This window comes from Haliotis rubra, unplaced genomic scaffold (genome assembly GCF_003918875.1).
Source record: "Haliotis rubra isolate DU_JTF1 unplaced genomic scaffold, ASM391887v1 Scf21, whole genome shotgun sequence".
Classification (NCBI taxonomy): domain Eukaryota; kingdom Metazoa; phylum Mollusca; class Gastropoda; order Lepetellida; family Haliotidae; genus Haliotis; species Haliotis rubra.
Window position 1 is genome coordinate 3,018,571 of NW_025766114.1, and position 24,117 is coordinate 3,042,687.

General features: G+C 40.2%; 1 protein-coding gene across 1 annotated transcript; it reads right to left on the reverse strand.

Moving 5' to 3' along the window:
* Positions 1-14: 14 nt before the first annotated feature.
* LOC124276503 (multiple epidermal growth factor-like domains protein 11) lies at positions 15-4,875 on the reverse strand. The gene is made up of 4 exons (XM_046712133.1): positions 4,691-4,875; positions 4,350-4,487; positions 2,196-2,336; positions 15-151 (listed from the first exon to the last, which is right to left on the reverse strand). Exons 1-4 carry the CDS (start codon positions 4,857-4,859, stop codon positions 15-17), a joined length of 585 nt encoding a protein of 194 aa, XP_046568089.1. The 5' UTR covers positions 4,860-4,875.
* Between the last annotated feature and the right edge of the window lie 19,242 nt (positions 4,876-24,117).

Below are 24,117 nucleotides of genomic sequence, written 5' to 3' on the forward strand. Positions count from 1 at the left end.
AAGTAAGACAAACACTAACGTTGTTGACATGTGCCGTTCAACCATCCAGGTTGACACCCTCCCAGACAAGCCCCAGATGTCTTGTTACAGTCTTCCAGACACCTTCCACACTCGTTGGTACAGTTGATACCATAGAAGCCATCGGCGCATGCTAAGAATAAAACACATTTAAATACACAACAAGTTGCATTGAAGTCAGCATGGGAAGTTTAAATTAATTTGAAATATACAGATTTAGAAACTACGTTTGAAACTTATAACTCCATCTCAAATCTACCAAGATAAATTGGTTAACTCTGAAAATGCCATGGCTGTTCTTGCTGACAAGGTCTAAAAAGACAATGACTTTAAAAACGGATCGGGCAGTTTGTTACATGAAAAGGTTTGGTTATATAAGAGACGCAAGCAGGGATGCCACACAAAAGGCGCGCCAGTATGTTAACTGTGGAATATATCTGCTAAAACCACACATCAGTATAATAAACTTTTGGGGTTAGTCTCCTTTTGAACCGGATTCAAACGATCTGCACCCACCAGTATAACGAAAACGTAACGCAAGGTCTAAAACCCTGCTTCAAAGATTAACCATAGTTTTCAGCACAATCAAAGATGGGCAGTCTTTATTTTCACAGGAGGATTTTGAGACGATTTGAGTTGATATGATGTAGCTTCTCAAAAACACTGAAAGTATAAGCCCGTTTGGTATTTTTTGGCAATAACAGAAAACATCCGAACTCAGATCTGTAACGACATTTGATAGTGATTGGTTTGCACCGATAAACCCAGGTAGGCAAATTCTTTCTTCCTGTGGTGACCAAACATAGTTCTCTATCTCCAAAGTCTCAGGACCCGTGAAGATCCGGGTTAGAATTCGTCTTCAGCAACTAATGCTTGTCTTGTCTTAAGAGGCGACTAACGGGATCGGGTGGTCAGGCTCTCTGACTTGGTTGACATATGTCATCGTATCCCAAATAGCGGGTATAATACTGAGTACTAATAAAACGAAAGTCTCAGGACATTTATTTGTCACAATTGAAATCGAATCTCATTATGAAGTTTACTGATTAAGCAATGCGTGATATGCTGGCCTTCCTTATTGATGACACCCATGGGGAAATTTGGTCGGTAAGACGTAGGCATCAGTTTCCCGATCTGTTTGTTTAAAGCATAGGAATAAAAAAAAACGTCTTCCCGGATTAGTAAATGGGAAACATAGTAATTTGGACAACATGTTTCACCTGAACTTGAGTATGATATCATAGTTCAATAATGACCAACTAGCCAATTCCTTTTCCAATGATTTACCCAGCGAAACAAGAAATACCAGACCAGTGATACTGACTCATCTGTTTCATATTAAGATCTATGTATAAAGACACAGTGACTTGTGACATACAACCTAACATCAATGTATATATTGTCACTCACGGGGTCGTAGCACTAAATGAAAGGTGTGAGCGATCGAGTGAGTTTAGTTTAACGCCGCTTTTAGCAATATTCCAGCAATATCACGGCGGGGGACAACAGAAATGGGTTTCACACATTGTACCGATGTGAGGAATCGAAACGCTTGAACCACTAGGCTACCCACCGCTACCAAATAAAAGGATAAGAATGTAACGATGTCAACACGCCAAGTTCGTTCCAGGACGAATAAAATGATGCTAACTATAGATGTCTATATAAAACTGATAAAGCCAACTGTCTGATGGGCACCTATCATATATACCGAAATGTATGGGATAGATCAAGGTCCTGGTCGCCAACGGCAAACGGGCACGGCAAAGGCATTATCAGTGCCTCAGAATGAATGACGATGAGTGAGTGTAGTTTTACGCCGCTTTTAGCAATATTCCAGCAATACCACGGTGGGGAACACCAGGTACAGGCTTCACACATTGTACCCATGTGGGGAATCGAACCCGGATCTTCGGCGTGACGACTGAACGCTTTAGCCACTAGGCTACCCCACGGCCCCGAATGAGGAGGAAGCCACTGACAGATGTGGTCGATTCAGCGTATTTTGGTGCGAGGTGTTTGTGTACACAATACAGCAAACACAACACTCGTTAAGTTAGCACTAAACATTCTGAGCAGGGATACAGGCTTAGAATCGCAATGCTACGACACTTTCTTCTGACGTGTAAATACTTTGCCTTAAAGCAAATATATTCATCGCACTTCTCTATACTTACGCTGTGTGCATGTGACGCTTGTCCATCCTGCTGAACATCCGCTTGGACACGCTCCTGTTTCCTTGTCACAGATGTCCAGATCATTCAAACAGTTTCCACATTCGGATGTACAGTTGATACCGTAATAACCGCCAGCACATGCTGAAAAGTATATGACTTGCATTAGGGAGATATACACACAAATATATGCACACCGCATATCGTTTACCATGGTGAAATATAATACATGAGGTATTATGTGAACTTGTATATTAGACATTAGACATAACATACATTCCTATAAGGGTGGGATCCTTCTATGACAACAGTATTTAACAATCGGGTTTGAACGCTGAAGTATTTTGTACCGACCAAAAGCTCCTCAGGACAAAAGCCCCTTGGTACAAACGCCCCTCGACCAAAATCCCTTCTGGACAAAAACCCTCGCGAAATTTGAGCCCCCATGTCAAAAGCCCTTCGATTCATGTATTTCATAAAAGAATGAAAATTTCTCACTGCTCTTGTATATGTTATACAGTATTTTTAGTAGGAAAAGGTATTTTATATTCTATAAAGTATAATGAACTAATCTCATTGCTAATTATATATTTCATAAAGTACTTTATCGCATCAATGTAAAGGAAATGGAGAAAACCTATAAAGGAAATTGGTATTTTGCAAAACAAACATTTCTCACAGCCAAACTCAGACTTTCCCATATTATTTAGAATCATGATATTATGAAGCAAAACAATTTGTCATATCATTCATCATTTCTTGTCTTTAATCTTATTTTTCCATTAATACATAAAGTGTGGGGCTTCTGGTCATTTTTCGAGTGGCTTTTGTCCAGAGGGGCTTGTGGTCGAGGGACTTTTGTACCAAGGGGCTTTGAACCTAGACTCATGCTACAGCATGCATTTATTCCAGTCCTGTGGATTTAGTTTAGATTGTGCCTCATCTCGTTTTTAAATTCTCTTAAGTGTACATCAATTCCACATATCTTGTTTAAGTGTGTCTGTAAAACGGTGGGGGGAAATGTTGAACAAATACATTTTTGACAATTTGCCGACTAAGATCAGATATAAACAAACGAATTGGTTAAAGTAAGATTTTGTTTTGTTCACAACCTTGATTTGACCTTGAGGGCCTTAGTTTATTTTTGTCACTTACTGAAATTTGATACAACTTGAACTGAATAAACCTTTTTTGTGAAATAATGTAACTTTAGTGGGAGTGCAATGTTATATTATGAAAATGTTTCATTTGTTAAAGCTGAATTGTGATATTATGTTTTGCAAATCTAATTGAAATTATCCGTTGTCAAAATCTGCCCATTCTTGATGTAATTTGGATTGAGAAAATATTTTTTTTAAACCTAACATTTCCGTCGTGTGAGTATCGCATTTAAATTGCCCTAATATTCAATACAATTTACTCGGAAATAGATGACAGATTATTTTCAGATCCAGACGTATACAAATAATGCAAGAGAAAACGTGACTCATTAACTATCCCTTAATAGGGATTCTGAAAGTGGTTGTATCTCTTCGTACATGTTCAGCTTGGTAATAAACTCTTTAAAACAGTAGGGGAACTTTAATTGACGATTGAACACATTGGGAGATATATCGGAGTCAATCAATGTTGATGCGATAACAATTAATATTTTGAGAGTGCGTCACCACTTGCACTTCTTTATGTTGTTTGTGCAGTAATCGCCCTTGAATGAAGAAGGTTGGTGTATGACGTGAAATTTGCAAGTGTACCATTTTCATTTTCAAACATACAAAAACGGCTAGAAACAAACGCTGACAACTGTATAATTGTCAAAATTAATGGTCTACGGTGATTTATTGACCTTCTTGAAAAACGTCAAAATCAAGAATGACACAACAAACTTTATGGATAACAACTTCTTCTATTCGTGAGTGCGACGTTTCGATACAGAATTCTTGTAACGTTGTCAAGCATAAATGGAATGACTCATCATGCCCGTGTATGGGGCTACTGCGTTGTGCACGTGCATCCCATGCATTGTGTTTACGGATGGTGATAAAGAGAAATGGTTGTGCGTTCATAAAATGTCTGTCTTTGAAAAACCCGTTAACGCTTATACTTCCTATCCAAGTGGAAAGTTTAGGTTTCCCCTACATTTTTAAAGAGTATACATACCTGTTTGACAATCTGCCCCAATGAATCCCGGAGCACATCCGCTAGGACACTGTCCAGTAATCTTGTCACATATTTCCGTGTTGTTGAAGCATTGACACTGTTTGTCACAATCGTCACCAAACCATCCATCAGCGCACACTGAAAAAATATTGAGGAAAAGATACAAAGACTTCATGGCTGTTTTTCTGAAAGAATAATGCAAAGAAATCATGTCTTCTTTCTGAAACGATGCCGGCTATTTGTTATGTTTATGCGTGGCGGCTTTCATTACAAGACATCAAATAACAAACGAAGGAGAAGTGAACCCTGCTAAACGAATAGTTGTATCAACTCTAGCTTACCGAATATCTGTACCTCACACAACGTAACGAAGGTCCCGTTTCTTGGTATCTGTATCTTGACTATGTTTCCCAGCAGTGGCGGATCGCAGGTAACGCTTGCTACATCATCAGGTGGGTGTTTGTCTATTTCCCATTTGACACACAACTGATCGTTCACGAGTATCTCCATCCCATTGTGACGCGATTTAACTACGTGATACAAACACAGATGGCAAGTAGAAGCAGATTTATGTTATTCCTTTCTATTCTTAGGCCTTAATTACCCTTCTCAATAAAGTATAATGGATCTGCGTTGTTTTCATGGGTAATAGTATCCTTCAATATCAGAGCGATTGTCTATTTTCACTGGGACATATACTATTGAAAACGGAATGGAACCCCGTCCCACAATCAAACTGTTAAATCGTGCAATGAATAATTAATAATCTATATAGCGCCGAAAATCCATCTAGAAGGTGCCTTGTGGCGCCGAACACGTGTGAGAGTAATGGAAAGGTTTGCAGAAAGAGGTGAGTCTTCAGATCAGATTTGAACTTTGTTGTGGTCATAGGCAGCCTGAGTGATAGTGGAAGACTGCTCCAAAGATGGGGCCTGCGGTGGAGGACGCTCTATCACCCATTGCCGTTTCGCTGAGTGAAGTGGAGAGAAGGAACTGGTTACAAGAGCGAAGAGATCCACTTGGTTTGTGGAGAGTGACAAGGTCCTTGAGATAAGAACAGGAATTGTCATAGATGCAGTTATGGGTGAGGAGGAGAACCTTAGGAGGAGAACTGCACCTAACTAGAGCTATATATTCTGCATGTGCATGTACTCACAGTTATTCCGTAGATAGAGTCTGATGTGTTGTATCCTGTCACTGTTTGTCGTGTTCAACTGTACCGACCAGTAAGAGATCCGGTCATTCACTTTTGTTGTGTGTGAACACGTAAATGGTCTCTTATAGAATTCTGTTGTACTGATGCCATCCACTCCATGCTCTGATGTGAAATTGTAGCTTCTATTATTTGTCTTATGCGTGTTTTCGCGGTACGTACTGCTCTGGTTCGTAGGCCTACCAAGCGCAACATTTTCTAAAAAAACAGAAATCAATATTACTTAATATGGCCTCACTGTTTCTGTGAAGGACCTTTTACAACTCCAAAAGACTTATACAATATAGGGAGGGATTCAGGTGTTCCAACATCACTGACAGAACTCCATAGAACGTAGTTCATTCAGGTTAGTCTCTGAATTTTTTAGCCACCCCCCTCATATATACGTGTTCACTGGATCTCGAGATTTATAAACATGCAGTTTGGACCATAAGTAGGTCCTTAAATTCATTAAAATAACTCATTCGCTGTGATAAATTGTGATACCCGAGCACAAAATTCGCATCGTTTCTTTTGCAAATGAATACGATTATAATCACATTATAACTGAACTATGAACGTAGTTATGTTTAACCTCATAAACATTTGCCGTTCGTGTATGTATATGGTGCCATCATCGCATAGTTCCTAGATATTTAAAACGTCATCGCCAGAGGATAATCAGTCTCGACCTCACGCCGAAACAGATTGAATATAGACAACATACTCGTAGTAAAAAAAAATATACACAGACAGGGCACATTCAGTACTTAGATTGTGGAGTTCGTTGTGTCTGTTAAATACCTATAACTATGGCAGCGTATATGTATGCTCGTCTTTGGTTAAATGTGTATTCGACCCGTGAAGATTCGGGTTAGAATTGATCTTCAGCAGCCCATGCTTGTCGTAAGAGGCGACTAACGGGATCTGGTGGTCTAGCTCGGTGACACATGTCATAGTATCTTAATGGCGTAGATCGATGCTCTAGATGTTGATCACTGGATTGTCTGATCCAGACTCGAAGATTTACAGATCGCCGTCACATAGCTGGAATATTGCTGAATCCGACGTTCAACAAAAGACAAACGGCAAGTGTGTGTGCTCTACACTAAAACACAACAACGTTATGAGTTACGGATATATGATATCACCCTTTTGACAGTATGGGCCAAACCACCCCTCCTGACATCTGTCTGGACCACCACTGCCGTTGCAAGGACTCGAGGGGAACACGTCGCAGGCACTTATGCTGTTACAGTGACACTCGGCATCTGTCGGAAGTATTAATATACTGCACAAAAATAGTTGTAAATTTTGAAATTATGAATAATGATCTATTTATTCATTGACATACTGATAAAATATTAATCATAAAAATATCAATATCCCTAACTTATTTTGTCCAGTATATTATTAACACATCTTACATTATAACACAAACGATGTTATAGAGTTTCCACATTAAAACAATAAAGATGGTATGATTTAGACGAATAATCACTGGAACGAGGACAAATACATTTATCATCAGGATAAATTGCTTGTGTGAGATCAAACGATATCTCCTAAGAGATAACGTTTTTACGGTACATTTTGTACAATGCCCTGACGTCATCAATTACATGACCCACAATGCTATGACGTCTTAAACTCGATGACGTCACGATGCTATGACATCGGTGCACTGTAAGTCTATAGCAAGTACCGTGTTCAGAGATGTACAGTTTTCATTGAAACTAATGAAGAGATGTCTTCTGATATAAAGTATATCAAAACTCTTTGATAAAAGTACAAATTTGTAACTTTATCAACTCGTAGTCATATAGTTCATATAATCAAAAGACACTCGGGTGAGATTCTCTATACATGGATATCCACCCCAAAACGTGTAATTTGTTAGATTACGCTCAAAGTATGCCTTCAACAAAATTCTCTCACAACAATTTACAGTTAAGTCGCCCAATTATTGCATACCAATGACTCTTTGAATTGCAGAGATCAGTAATGTCATCGACCACCAATTCATTGCGGCTCATCAGATCCCTGCCAAAACAAATTATTCTGAATTTATGTATATAGATATATTATAACAACATAAAAGTATCTTATAATTAGAAACAGAAGTAATAGAATATTCGCTTGTGTATCTGTGTCGTCACACAGTCCAAGCAAGATAGGCATATGATGAAATTAAGGAAAGAATGAGAAGCCCTCAGTGGACTAGGATGAGTGATGGTCAGCAATATTCGTGGCATCTAGTGAATAGTGTAAGTGATATCGAGATATTTTGAGGTGACATCCAATGTGTATATTAGGGTGGTGTTAGGTATGTAGAGAGATGCGTTGTCTCGTGTGTCCTGGCAGATCATCGGCAGTGCAAAGCATGAGGTGGTATTCAGTGAATAGCGCAACTGTGTAACATGCTGTGGTATCCAGTGTTGAGTGAGGTAGCATCGAGTTTGTATTTTGGGGTGTCCGCATGTATATGCAAGTGGAATCCAGTTTTAGAGTGCAAGCTTGTGTCGATTGTGATCTGCTACCCAGCTGATTGCATGAGGAAGTTAACGTGGTGTTAAGTGTATTGGATGAGGTGGTTCTCAGTGTGGCATGTACGTCAATATCAGTGTGAAGAGAGAGAGCAAGTGTCAAGTGGGTTGAGTTAGGTGGAAGCCTTTAAAGATGTTATTTCAGGTGCAAGATGGGACCAGTGTATAGAATTAGATACTGTCCACAGTGTTACGTCAGCAGATGCCCAGTGTGAAGAGAGTGGTGATATATAATCTGTAGCGCGAGGTAGTGCCCAATGTGAAGAGTGAAGTTGTGAGGTTTTCGTCAGTGCTATCCAGTGTGAGTGAGTGAGTGAATTATAATTTCAGGCTAGACTAGAATATGGTGACTAGAATAGGTAATATGTTAATAGTAGGTAGATATACAGTGAGAGGGTGAGTTTAGCGTGTAGCAATATTCCAGCAATATCACGGCGGGGTACACCAGAAACGGGCTTCACATATTGTACCTGTGTGGAGAATCGAACCCGGGTCTTCGGCATAAAGACCGGACGCTTTAACCACTAAGCTACCACGCCACTTTTAGCAATATTCTAGCAATATCACGTGGGCAGACACCAGAAATGGGCTTCAAACATTGTACCCATGTGGGGAATCGAACCCAGGTCTTCGGCGTGACGAGCGAATGCTTTAACCACTAGGCAACCCTACCGCCCCGGATGTATATAGTGTATAGCGCATGGCAGTGTGAAGAGTAAAGTTGTATCCAGTGTGTAGAGTGAGGTGGTATCTAGTGTGTAGAGTGATGTGATATCTAGTGTGTAGAGTGAGGTGGTATCCAGTGTGTAGAGTGAGGTGGTATCCAGTATGTAGAGTGAGGTGGTACCTGTGAGTAGAGTGAGGTGATATCTAGTGTAGAGTGAGGTGGTATCTTGTGAGTAGAGTGAGGTGGTATCCAGTGTGTAGAGTGAGGTGGTAGCTTGTGAGTAGAGTGAGGTGGTATCTTGTGTGTAGAGTGAGGTGGTACCTGTGAGTAGAGTGAGGTGGTATCTTGTGAGTAGAGTGAGGTGGTATCCAGTGTGTAGAGTGAGGTGATACCTGTGAGTAAAATGAGGTGGTATCTTGTGTGTAGAGTGAGGTGGTTTCCAGTGTGTAGAATGAAGTGGTATCTTGTGTGTAGAGTGAGGTGGTGCCTGTGAGTAGAGTGAGGTGGTATCCAGTATTTAGATTGAGGTGGTATCCAGTGTGTAGAGTGAGGTGGTACCTGTGAGTAGAGTGAGGTGGTATCTTGTGAGTAGAGTGAGGTGGTATCCAGTGTGTAGAGTGAGGTGATACCTGTGAGAAGAGTGAGGTGGTATGTTGTGTGTAGAGTGAGGTGGTATCTAGTGTGTAGAGTGAGGTGTTATCCGTGTGTAGAGTGAGGTAGTGTCTAGTGTGTAGAGTGAGTGATATCTAGTGTGAAGTGAGAGGTGGTATCTAGTGTGAAGTGTGAGGTGGTATTCGTGTGAGGAGTGAGGTTGTATCTTGTGTGTAGAGTGAGGTGATATATAGTGTGTAGAGTGAGGTGGTACCTGTGAGTAGAGTGAGGTGGTATCTTGTGAGTAGAGTGAGGTGGTATCCAGTATGTAGAGTGACGTGATACCTGTGAGTAGAGTGAGGTGGTATCTTGTGAGTAGAGTGAGGTGGTATCCAGTGTGTAGAGTGAGGTGATACCTGTGAGAAGAGTGAGGTGGTATGTTGTGTGTAGAGTGAGGTGGTATCTAGTGTGTAGAGTGAGGTGTTATCCGTGTGTAGAGTGAGGTAGTGTCTAGTGTGTAGAGTGAGTGATATCTAGTGTGAAGTGAGAGGTGGTATCTAGTGTGAAGTGTGAGGTGGTATTCGTGTGTAGAGTGAGGTGGTATCTTGTGTGTAGAGCGAGGTGGTATCTAGTGTGTAGAGTGAGGTGGTATCCATTGTGTAGAGTTAGGTTGTATCTAGTGTGAAGTGTGAGGTGGTATCTAGTGTGTAGAGAGAGGTGGTACCTGTGAGTAGAGTGAGGTGGTGCCTTGTATGTAGAGTGAGGTGGTATCAAGTGTGTAGAGTGAGGTGGTACCTGTGAGTAGAGTGAGGTGATATCTAGTGTGTAGAGTGAGGTGGTGCCTGTGTGTAGAGTGAGGTGATATCTAGTGTGTAGAGTGAGGTGATACTTGTGTGTAGAATGAGGTGATATCTAGTGTGTAGAGTGAGGTGATATCTAGTGTGTAGAGTGAGGTGGTATCTTGTGAGTAGAGTGAGGTGGTATCTTGTATGTAGAGTGAGGTGATATCTAGTGTGTAGAGTGAGGTGGTGCCTGTGTGTAAAGTGAGGTGATATCTAGTGTGTAGAGTGAGGTGGTGCCTGTGTGTAGAGTGAGGTGATATCTAGTGTGTAGAGTGAGGTGGTGCCTGTGAGTAGAGTGAGGGGATATCCAGTGTGTAGAGTGAGGTGGTACCTGTGAGTAGACTGAGGTGATATCTAGTGTGTAGAGTGAGGTGGTACCTGTGAGTAGAGTGAGGTGATATCTAGTGTGTAGAGTGAGGTGATACTTGTGTGTAGAATGAGGTGGTACCTGTGAGTAGAGTGAGGTGGTATCTTGTGTGTAGAGTGAGGTGGTGCCTGTGTGTAGAGTGAGGTGATATCTAGTGTGTAGAGTGAGGTGATACCTGTATGTAGAGTGAGGTGATATCTAGTGTGTAGAGTGAGGTGGTACCTGTATGTAGAGTGAGGTGATATCTAGTGTGTAGAGTGAGGTGATATCTTGTGTGTAGAGTGGGGTGGTGCCTGTGTGTAGAGTGAGGTGATATCTAGTGTGTAGAGTGAGCTGATATCTAGTGTGTAGAGTGAGGTATATTTAGGTGCCTGTAAAGTGAGGTGGATATCTAGTGTGTGTGGTGCCTGTGTATAGAGTGAGGTGATATCCAGTGTGTAGAGTGAGGTGGTACCTGTGAGTAGACTGAGGTGATATCTAGTGTGTAGAGTGAGGGGGTGCCTGTGAGTAGAGTGAGGTGATATCTAGTGTGTAGAGTGAGGTGATACCTGTGTGTAGAATGAGGTGGTACCTGAGAGTAGAGTGAGGTGGTATCTTGTGTGTAGAGTGAGGTGGTGCCTGTGAGTAGAGTGAGGTGATATCCAGTGTGTAGAGTGAGGTGGTACCTGTGAGTAGACTGAGGTGATATCTAGTGTGTAGAGTGAGGGGGTGCCTGTGAGTAGAGTGAGGTGATATCTAGTGTGTAGAGTGAGGTGATACCTGTGTGTAGAATGAAGTGGTACCTGTGAGTAGAGTGAGGTGGTATCTTGTGTGTAGAGTGAGGTGGTGCCTGTGTGTAGAGTGAGGTGATATCCAGTGTGTAGAGTGAGGTGATACCTGTATGTAGAGTGAGGTGATACCTGTATGTAGAGTGAGGTGGTACCTGTATGTAGAGTGAGGTGATATCTAGTGTGTAGAGTGAGGTGATATCTTGTGTGTAGAGTGGGGTGGTACCTGTGAGTAGAGTGAGGTGGTATCCGTGTGTAGAGTGAGGTAGTGTCTAGTGTGTAGAGTGAGGTGATATTTAGTGTGAAGTGAGAGGTGGTATCTAGTGTGGAGTGTGAGGTGGTATTCGTGTGTAGAGTGAGGTGGTTTCTTGTGTGTAGAGTGAGGTGATATCTAGTGTGTAGAGTTAGGTGGTATCTAGTGTGAAGTGTGAGGTGGTATCTAGTGTGAAGTGGGAGGTGGTATCCGTGTGTAGAGTGAGGTGTTATCTTGTGTGTAGAGTGAGGTGATATCGAGGGGGTAGAGTCAGGCGGTATCCGTGTGTAGAGTGAGGTGTTTCCGTGTGTAGAGTGAGGTAGTATCCAGTATATAGAGTGAGGTGGTATCCGTGTTTAGAGTGAAGTGGTTTCTAGTGTGAAGTGTGAGGTGTTATCCATGTGTAGAGTGAGGTGGTATCTAGTGTGAAGTGGTGTTTAGTGTGAAGTGAGAGGTGGTATCTAGTGTGTAGAGTGAGGTGGTATCTAGTGTAGAGGTGAGGTGCTATCTACTGTGAAGTGTGAAGTTATATCCTTGTGTAGATTGAGGTGGTATCTAGTGTGTAGAGTGAAGTGTTATCTAGTGTGTAGAGTGAGGTGGTATCTAGTGTGTAGGGTGAGGTGGTATCCGTGTGTAGAGTGAGGAAGTATCTAATGTGTAGAGTGAGTCTGTGGAATTAGGTGACATCCAATGTAAAAGGTCAGGTAGTGTCCTATGTGTAGTTTGGGGCGGCATCGTGTCTGAAGAGTGTGAAGAAGTGGTAGGGTGTATACTGTAGAAAGAGGTTGTATTCACTGTGTGGAATGAGGTGGTTTCTTTCGAGGTTGTATCTTCTATGTAGAAGGCTGTGCCTATTGTGTGAAATGAAGACGTTGACTATTCAATGAGTTCGAATAATTTAGTTTAGCTCAGTTTAATTCAGTTTAGCCCAGTCGTTGCTAGCACACATACACCCATGTGAACACGATCTTACAAGTGGAGCCAAATGTATGAATAGTATTGTTCTCTTCTTGATATATCAATAAATGTGTGTTGTACAATAGAACGCTTGTCGCGATGAAGGCAATAAAAGAATATAGGACTACACACCAAAGTAATGGCCCGAGGCCTTGGTATATGCTCATTAATTTTACTTGAATAATGATGTGTCTAGATGTTAAATATAGAACGTCAGTGCAAAAGAATACCCAGTCCTTCTATCCCCAGACACAATTTTGTTTGGCGCAGAGGAAAAAACTTTCTTTTTGTTGGTTGTTGGTTGTTGGTTGTTATCCTCAGCAGTATTCCAGCTATATGGCGTCGGTCTGTAAATAATCGAGTCTGAACCAGATAATGCAGTGATCAACAGCATCATCATATCGATCTAAGCAATTGAGATACGGTGGCATGTGTCAACCAAGTCAGCGAGCCTGACCACCCGATCCCTTTAGTCGCCTCTTATGACAAGCATGGGTTGCTGAAGGCCAAATCTAACCCGGATCTTCACGGATTTGATCCAATATCTAAACAAGCGTATCATTAATCGTACTGTAAAGTCCGAATTCACGAACAAACAGGAATAACAAAGGCGAGGGAAACCCAATAACCTCACTTCGAACAACCGGGAAGAATCTGGGCGAGTCATACACAATAACTTTCTACGAACAAACAAGAAAAATAGGCTATACATGCTACGAACAGCCAGGAAAAATATAGGCGGTGAATATTGTAAGGTAAAACATTTGTCTGACACAGCTATTTATGTCCTAATCTTGAATAACATTATACCATAGATTGCCAATATAATATAGAGACACGAGTGAGTGAGGTTAGTTTTACGCCGCTTTTAGCAATATTCCAGCAATATCACGGCGGGGGACACCAGAAATGGGCTTCACACATTGTACCTTAGTCTGTCTCACAGTCTCTGAACCACATTAATTTCCCTACTGCCAAGCTCTCTCTGCAGTGCTAAGTCTAGATTTCTTCAGGTTCAGGCTCTGGTCTCCCTAGGGCTCCTTTTTAATATAAATGGGCTTGTTTGTTACTATCAAAATTATATATATTCAGAGACTAAGCCTTTGTCTGATTGTACCCATGTGGGGAATCGAACCCGGTTTTAGGCGTGATGAGCGAACGCTTTAACCACTAGGCTACCCACCGACAAGAATGTTGTATGCACAGTTCTCACAATGTAGTCTGACGTACGAAACGAATAGTCCACGTCTTCACGAAAACATTTGTACTCCGACCATTTCCAAGTTCATGTTGGGTGATTGTCACGTTCTCCAGCTTATAACACTTGCCGATTTATTGTTCGGCGACATTTGTCCTGATGCATATGCTAACGTTAAGTCTAATACGGTTATACTCGCGAATACGAGCATGATAACACGCTAGAGGCATCCATGCATTTACTTGCGACTTCTCCAAGTAATTGCTTGTCATTGCACTGTCACACAAAACTATACCACAGCTGTACTGCCTTCATTCCACTTAGTTCTAATATAATATTACCTTAAAATGGAGACTGTAATAGTACACAATTACTCTTACTACCGCTGCTACTACTACTACTGCTACTGCTACTGTTGCTGCTGCTACTACTACTACCACTGCTTCTATTGCTATTTATCTTTCGTTAGATTCAATATACATGTTTGTTTGTTACGCAGCCAAATTGTGACAATAATCGAGGCTGAACCAGACAATCCAGTGATTGGCATCATGATCATCGATCTATGCAGCTGAGATTCGATGACATTCATAAACCAGGCAAGCAAGCCTGGCCACCTGATCCCTTTATTCGCTTCTTGCGACAAGCATGGGATTATAAAGGTGAAAAGACTTTTTGGATGATCAACTTCAGATCTTTATTTTGACAATGGCGACGTTTCGGTATAGATTCCTATACTGTTTTCAAGCATAGATTCTTATACCGTTTTCAAGCATCTATACCGAAACGTCGCCATTATCAAAATATAGAAGTTGATCATCTATAAAGTCTTGTCATCTTTATACCACCAACTTCTAGAATGCCACGCAAACCAAAACAAAGATTATATAGGTGTAAACCGGATATTTCACGGGTATTCAATATATACATTCAGAGAGGTATTTTAATAGGATTCTACTAGGATTTACCATTTACCTCGAACTGACTTATTTTCCGTCGACTTCTACACAGATATCGTTCCCTGACATAGATGGAAGACAACCTTAAATAACAATGGACGAAAAGTAATCAAAAGAGATGTGAACATTATATGAATAGATCACTCAAAAACAGAGATGACGCCAGGTGTTGGAGTAATGGTAAATATATCCATTCTAAAAATTGTACATAAGGCATTATCATGTCAAGTGAAATATTACATTCCCCTAACTTCGAGGTACGATCTTACCTTGTCGCAGCTTGTCACGTGTTACCAGGAAGAAGAAACACGAGTCACACATCCACTCACACGTATGCGCATTGTCCCGACTCGGCTGCATCAAGTAGGATATAGTTATATGCATAATTTAAGCAAACACGGTGCAGTGTTCACTTTTTGTTTGCGATACGTGATGTGCGATGTTATGATCATGAATTGCCGGGTTTACTGAAAAACAACAGTCTTCCAAGGGCCCTGCTTGACAACGGTATAAGAAAATACCGAAACGTCGCATCATAATATAATAGAAGCTGCCATCAATAAAGTGTACTATCTGTCTTATTACTCATCCTCTCCTACAATGCCAACCAAACAGATCGACAAAGAGAGTTTCGTGAAATTACATTTTCCCACGCGATATCCCAAAAGCGTGTAAACAAGTTGTCTTAAGTTCTCTCAAGTTCTGTTAACAAGACATACACTTATTTGACAATTAGTAAAAAATGAAATTGAAATACTGGATGAAATAATCTCTGAAACTGGTGTACCTATGCAAACATTCACAATTTCTATTTGTCTGTGTGTACGTCTAAGCGTTTTAATTTTGCCTTCACACATTTACGTATCACGGCTGCATTATAGACTGATAACAATTCAATTGCCCATATCAACACGGATCTTGTACCTCTGTGATGTCAGAGGAACTTTTCAGGCATTCGACTGATCGGGAAGTGGCTGCTGCATTCGGGTGTCATCGCCTCACCATTCTGAGGCTGCCTCAGCTATTCCAGAATACTGGCACAACTAGAGACAGACCCAGAAGCGGGAGGCCACCAGTTACAAGCACTTCCCGATCAGTCGACCCAGTCTGCAGCATTTCAATGGCCCTCTCCCGCTCTTCTGCTGTTAATCTCGGCATTGTAGTGAATGTATGGTGTGAAATGATAAATCTAGGGGTCCTTATATACCCGTTTCCAACAGTTTTCACGTGCATTTCATGCAAGGTGAAGTTACAATGGGTACGTTTTGGCGTTATGCTTCCTTATACAAGGACAGAAATAGGCAACATTTTACAGTATCTAAGGGAAAAATTAGTCTTTTCTCGTTTGACGACTCTTCCTAAAACAGTCGAAAGTCATGATGATCCAATAATTAAACCTCAAGTGGTTGGAATGTGTTTTAAAGAGACAAAAATCCAATTTCAGCATTGGGTCCCTTTTTACGGTAAACAACCATTCTTTCATATCAAAACCCAACTTTATCACTCTTTGTGAATGTGCATGCATTATCATCATAAACAATATCATTTGGACCCATTTTTAACTGTTTTTTACACTTTTGATTTGAATTTTTACATGATTGAAAATAGGACAATGGACCCCACCTAAACAAACATGTCGATATCCTAATTATCAATGACTTCCTCAGTCTGATGTTTTGACTCAATAGAGTTACACGATTGGTTGTTAAAACATACCAAACCAAAGTCTTCTATCCATATAACATTTTAGGATATTCTGATGTTCAGAAGTGTAACATTTCTTTTGGCGTTGAGTTTATATTAACCGTTTTTATAAGCATAGCAGTCATCCGTATTATCATCCACCTTGCAATCTGTTCTAATGAATCGTGTTCTGATCTGCACCTTCTACAGCAAGTGAATCTTTGTTTATCTCTTAACGTAACATTATCTATCAAACATACATGCTCATCACTAACAATGTTTTGTAACCACGGAGAATTAATGATAGGTCATACGTATGAGCTACTTATGTGGCGGTTTGTCAGTGAAGTGAGCGAGTGAGTTTAGTTTTACGCCGCACTCAGCAATATTCCAGCGATGTGTCGGCGGTCTCTAAATAATCGAGCCTGGACCAGACAATGCAGTGATCAACAGCATGAGCATAGATCTACGCAATTGGGAACCGATGACATGTGACAACCATGTCTGAAGTGTTAAGTGTGGGATTGTATCAACAGTTTAAATTTCAAGATATGTTTTGTACTACTACAACCTATTCAGTAAATCAAGATAGAATGCCTGAAAAGTTCCTCTGACATCACAGAGGTACAAGATCCGTGTTGATATGGGCAATTGAATTGTTATCAGTCGCATACAGCTAAAACACAGGTTTGACAAACAGGTATTCATGATTCGTGTTAGGTTTGAAATCTATATTTTAGGAAAGTCACGTTCACTCTGAACAGCGAGCCTCTTTTCTAAGTCCTGGCATCCGAACTACATCCAAATTTGTATTAAGAGTCACATACATAGCAACAGTCTACCCACTGGATCCCATGTCTTGTCAACCAGCAGTCTCCGTTACAATACCTCAGATAACGTAACCTTATAACCGAAATTATGTTAAAACCATACCTGCTGCAATCTTATTTTGTACCGCTAAATATTATTGCTTATTAATAGTTGAATCTCAACCTCGCTTCGATTGTTGAGTATGGAAGAAAGTTTTTTGTAAATGTAATAGTTCCATTTTTTCGTAGGACCAGATAGCAACCCCCGCTCTTCTTAAAGTCTTACAAACGTGACTGCAAGATCAATACAATACTGTAATTGTCCAAAGAATATAGCAAGGAAAGGTAAGGTGGATGTATCTTGTGATATACTGTGAATATATATTGACATGTTTCGTCATTTAGAAACACTCCGAATTTCTTTTGTTACACTCCCAAAATGCATGAAACCGAGTGGAAAAGCAACCATGTATTCATTCTGGTTCCCAGGCCTCTTATCTGATTATTTACGTTGAAGAGAATGCTTACTGTTCATCGTCACCATTGTTTATTTCATTTTTAATTTATTGATCTTTAATATGATAATTAATTGTTATCGTCACGATATGGCCGAAACATTGCCGATGTGACGGTACATATTAACTCACTCACTCCCTCACTCACTCTTCGAAGATTGTTCTCCTGCCTATCATTTGATGTTAAGTATGAGGGTGGTGGGGGTGGACTATTGGTTAAAGCGTTCGCTCGTCACGCCGAAAACCCGGGTTCGATTCCCCACATGGGTACAATATGTGAAGCCCATTTCTGGTGTCCCCCGCCGTGATATTGCTTGAATATTGATAAAAACGGCGTAAAACTAAACTCACTCACTCACTCACTGAGTAAACCATGATATAATATTCAGCGTATTTCTTTAGTTAGTTCGTTTGTTTGTGTTTTGAAGATGCAGCTTTGTTCCAGTGACTGACTTCATGAGCATCTACCTACGCAATTGGGAACCGATGACATGTTTCAACCAAGTCAGCGAGCCTGACCACCCAATCCCGTTAATCGCCTTTTAGGACAAGCATGGGTTATTTAAACTGTGCGGCAGCGTAGTTCCCATAATGAGAGTGAGTGAGTGAGTGAGGATGGTTTTACACCGCGTTTAGCAATATTCCAGCAATATCACGGCAGGGGACACCAGAAATAGACTTCTCACATTATATCCATGTGGGGAATCGAACCCGGGCCTTCGGCGTGACGAGCTAACGCTTTAACCACTAGGCTACCCCACCGCCATAATGAGACGTCACACTCATCCTTAATCTTTGTTAGTGTTATTAATGGCTGTGGCCTGTGTCACTATGTGACAAGTAGAAACAAAACGGGAAGTGATTTATGAGATTTAAAGTTGCATTATGTTGAAAGAGGACAAAATATTCAGCAGTCTGACACGCGTTTGTACAAACATTGTCAGGTCAGGTTAAGACCTGTTCCTTGTTAAATGAGGCTAAAATCCTTATAGTATCCGTCTGAATAATTACCAGGGGAAACCATGAGGCTTTGTCGATTATAAAGTGTGAGATGGTCTGAAGTGTTAATGTCGAGATATATTTTGTACTACCACAAACTATTCAGCAAATGAAGCGACAAAAGCGGGAAACAAAATGGCACATGATCCGTGTGGGTACATGATCCGTGTTCATACGGACAGTTAAATTCTAATCAGTCGCATACAGCTGAAAAACAGGTCTGCCAAACAGGTATTCATGATTTGTGTTAGCTTTTGAAAAATATGCTTTAGAAATGTCACTTCCACTCTGCCTCTGAGAGCCTCGTTTCTAAGTCGTTGTAACCGAACCACATCCAAGTGTATATTAAGAGTCAGATACATAACAACAGACAGTCTACTCACCGACTCACATTGTCTTGTAAAACTGCACTATCAACAGGAAGAGAGTTGACATACAACATGTGTTACGATACATCAGCTAGCTTAAGCTTATAATCGAATTTATGTGTAAACCATACCTGCAGAAATTTTGATTTGTACCGCTAAATATTATTGCTCATTAATAGTTGAATATCAACTTGACTATCAAATTGTGGTGTGTGGAATTAAGTTTCTCATAGATGTAATTTCATTTTTTTTTATATTAGCAGATATCAAACCCCCTGCGATTAAAGTCTTACAAACCTGACTGCAAACGCAGTTCTACAATACTGCATATATATTGTCCAACGAATATAACATGGAAGGGTAAGGTGGCTGTACCTGGTGATATACTGTAGTATATATTGACATATTTCATCATTAAGAAACACTTTGAATTCTAATGTCATACCCACATGTGTGTACAAATGCATAAATTCTTGGTTCAAAGTGAGTGGAAATGCAAATCTTTATCCTGTTATGCTTCTTATCTGATTAATCACGTTGAAGTGAATGCTACGTCCTGTTGCAATGTTGCCGATACGAAGAGATATAAATAGATGATGGTCACCAAATCATGAAACATTAATGTTTCGGGGGTTTTGGATATATCTATAAATCTAACCAACTCGTAGATGCTTAGGCGTTTAGTCGACATACTTACAAATAATTAATGCTTAAGACATTGGTCGCATGATACTGTCAACAATATATTCTATTTCCTTCGTTGAGAGTTACCATGATATGATATCTCAAGTTCAAGAAACGAAACGTGGTAAAATATCTCAAGTCTCAAGAAGGAAAACATGCCATAATATCTCAAATTTCAAAAAGAGAAACGTGGTAAAATATCTCAAGTTTCAAGAAGAGAAACGTGGTATAATATCTCAAGTCTCAAGAAGGAAAACATGCCATAATATCTCAAATTTCAAGAAGAGAAACGTGGTATAATATCTCAAGTTTCAGAGAAGTATAATATCTCAAGTCTGAAAACATGCCATAATATCTCAAGTTTCAAGAAGAGAAACGTGGTATAATATCTCAAGTTTCAAGAAGAGAAACGTGGTATAATATCTCAAGTCTCAAGAAGGAAAACATGCCATAATATCTCAAATTTCAAGAAGAGAAACGTGGTATAATATCTCAAGTTTCAAGAAGAGAAACGTGATATAATATCTCAAGTTTCAAGAAGAGAAACATGGTATAATATCTCAAATTTCAAGAAGAGAAACGTGGTATAATATCTCAAGTTTCAAAGAAGTGAAACGTATCAAGAAGAGAAACGTGGTATAATATCTCAAGTTTCAAGAAGAGAAACGTGGTATAATATCTCAAGTTTCAAGAAGAGAAACGTGGTATAATATCTCAAGTTTCAAGAAGAGAAACGTGGTATAATATCTCAAGTTTCAAGAAGAGAAACGTGGTATAATATCTCAAGTTTCAAGAAGAGAAACATGGTATAATATCTCAAGTTTCAAGAAGATAAACGTGGTATAATATCTCAAGTTTCAAGAAGAGAAACGTGGTATAATATCTCATGTCTAAAGAAGAGAAACGTGGCAAAATATCTCAAGTCTCAAGAAGGAAAACGTTATATAATATCTCAAGTCTCAAGAAACGAAACGTGGTATAATATCTCAAGTATCAAGAAAATGTGCGTGGTATAATATCTCAGGTCTTGAGAAGAGAAGCGTGGTATAATATATCACGTCTCAAGAAAGGAGTGAGTGAGTGAGTTTGGTTTTACGCCACTTTTAGCAATATTCCAGCAACATCACGGCGGGGGACACCAGAAATGGGCTTCACACAATGTACCCATGTGGGGATTCGAACCCGGGTCCTCGGCGTGACGAGCCAACGCTTTAACCACTAGGCTACCCCACCGCCCCCTCAAGAAAGGAAACATGCCATAACAGCTCAGGTCTACAACATGACAACAACTGCAACAGTATCTACAACAAGCCTGAAACAGCCAGTTCATTCGGGTGATTGACTGAAGCTTTACTGAAGCAGCATGTAGTCAATAATTTCCAACCGTCCCATTAAAAATACAATTTCAATAAAAAGATCGCTTCAGAATATTCCCTTACCTTGCCGCACCCTGCTACGAGCAACTAGGAAGTATTGGGGCACATAAACACACAAGTGTATGTCCTCTCGCAGGTTTTACATCGAGTATGCAAAAGTTGATTTATCATTGAGGTGACCGCTAAAGCAAGTCGTTGTATTTGTGAGATCCTTGAAACTGATCGCTTGGTGTGGGAACTGTTCCTGTTCTTTTCATGATTTATTCCGTTTTTGTATTCACTGAAAATTATTTAGAAAGGAGAAGAACAATAATTGAAACGAGCGTGTCAGTAATTAAACAAGTGGTGTACCTATCAAGTTAACATCATTCTGACAGTAAGGCGAAACAAGCAAATAAGGAAACTATGAGATAATACCAGCAGAGGTATTAAATAAATAATTCATGAATGTAATGTGATGACGTATCTGTCATTTGATTCCCTTAATCGATCTAAAAGTAAGCCGACAATTACAATGATCAATTATTAATTCAGCTCTCGGGTTAGTCATCCCAAAGTGTCTGATAAAGTTTGATATTCATTGTGAAAATCCTGCCTTATCCAGTGACCGAGAAATTAAGTTGGACAACATATACGTGTTACAGTTAAACCTAGCTGCGAGAGGATAAACCAACTGGTCGTCTTGTCAAAAGAAAATGCCAGATACACATTGCCCCTAGCTCGCATCAATTCCTTTATCTTCGGATGATCCACCTACGTGGCCAGAGGATAGAGCGTTTGCCCGGAGAGGGAAACATCGCTGGTTTGATCCCTGATTTCGTCGTACCATAAGCAGAAATGAAGGTAATTGTTGTTATTCTACTTGTGCTTGGCATTAATTGTATCAAACAAGGACTGCTCGGACTGGAGTCTGCATGTCGTGTCAGAGGGGCATCCATGTTACATCCCATCCCATCCCAGTGTATAGTAGTGTTGGGAATTGGTTAAAATCTCATAATTGATGATAGGTTCATTACTACCGATCAATCATCGAAAATAATTGGTTAGCGTCATTTATGAAATTTGTTAATGCGCTTAAAAATAAGGAAAAAAACCATGTAGTTCTTTTGGGGTGTTTTGGCAAAAGTTCATATCTTTAAAGGATGACTAGTATGTTAGGAACATAAATTTCCTGGAATAATTAAGATAAATTCAATCATGACTTGAAACGAGCTTGTAGTGCTTACGAAATATAACAGACAAAACCAACCATGTGAAAAATATTGTTAATGAAAACAAGTGTTCCAGAATTGTTTGTGTTCGATTATGAGAAATTATGATCGATTGGTTGGTCGTTTAGTCACTACGACCAATCTTCGATTATTTAATTAATCGGACCACCACTAGTGTATAGCAGTATAAAACCGGTGGTCCTGACTAGAGAAGCACGCACGTACGCACAAACACATGTAAGCTAAACCCAGCTCACCACATCAGAAACCACCAATACGTTTTACATATTCAATTTGAACATTATGAACCCGTATGGCGATGTAGATAACAGGATATTCTCATAAGGGCTGGTTCTTGCAGCAAAACTGGTACTCTCCTTAAGTCAGTCAGCAGATGGACAGATAACAATCCCAGGGCACCAAGAACAACAGAAAGTCGCTGAACTTGGTACTTGATGCAGGCGTGACATTTTGGTAGCGAGTTCCGCATATTTGCCATGTTTTTCCTGAACGTCGACAATAGCATTAGCGTCAAACGTTTCAATGATGTAAATGATTTTATTTGGCTTAGCAACTGGTCGGGTATGTTGGCCTGGGTACGTCTGAGGTCGTATAGGGGTCTGTTCAAAAGAATTATACAATGATCGTTTTTCATGACGCTCTGTACGTATTCTAGGATCATTGAAACTTATACTGATCCTAAGAGGACACTAAAAGATGGGTAGTTTTATTCCCTGGATTGTCTGTTCCAGATTTGAATTTTCAGAGGCCGTCGTCATTCAGCTGGAATAACCTTGGGAGACTGCGTCAATACAAAACACAGTAGTAGTATTAGTAGTAGTAGTAGAAGTAGTAGAAGTAGTAGTAGTAGTAGTAGTAGTAGTAGAAGTAGAAGTAGAAGTAGTAGTAGTAGTAGTAGTAGTAGTAGTAGAAGTAGTAGTAGTTGTAGTAGTAGACGTAGTAGTAGTAGTAGAAGTAGTAGTAGTTGTAGTAGTAGTAGTAGTAGTTGTAGTAGTAAAAGTAGTAGAAGTAGTAGTAGTTGTAGTTGTAGTAGTAGTAGTAGTTGTAGTAGTAGTGTAGTAGTAGTAGTAGTAGTAGTAGTAGTAGTAGTAGTAGTAGTGGTGGTGGTGGTAGTAGTAGTAGTAGTAGTAGTAGTAGTAGTAGTAGTAGTTGTAGTAGTAGTAGTAGAAGTAGTAGTAGTTGTCGTTGAAGTAGTAGTCGTAGTAGTAGTAGTAGAAGTAGTAGTAGTAGTAGTAGTAGTAGTAGTAGTAGTAGTAGTGGTGGTGGTGGTGGTGGTGGTGGTGGTGGTAGTAGTGGTAGTAGTAGTAGTAGTAGTAGTAGTAGTAGTAGTGGTGGTGGTGGTGGTGGTGGTAGTAGTAGTCGGACGGGTAGTAGTATTTTTGTTAGTAGAAAATGTAGAAACAGTAGTCGTAGTAGTTGTCGTAGAAGTAGTAGTCCTAGTAATAGCAGCAGCCGCGGTATACTTGATCAGCCAAAATAATTTGTTTCGCGTTACCTGCGTTTACTTTCCACGTCTCTCATCATGCACAACCCGGTAGAATGTACTCTAGCTGCGCAGTTGTGTACACCGTGGTGGGCAGTATTTAAACCTGCAACAAGACCGGTTGTCATGAAAGTAAACTACCCAAACCCCTGACCTCCCTAAAGTACACGTACATCTTTTCTCTAAAGCGATTGCATGTGAAGTTGGTATCGCACAGTCAAACCATCCATACTTTTTATGTTCTTTTCATCTCCAATCTCAACCAGAGAGGGCGTTCGAA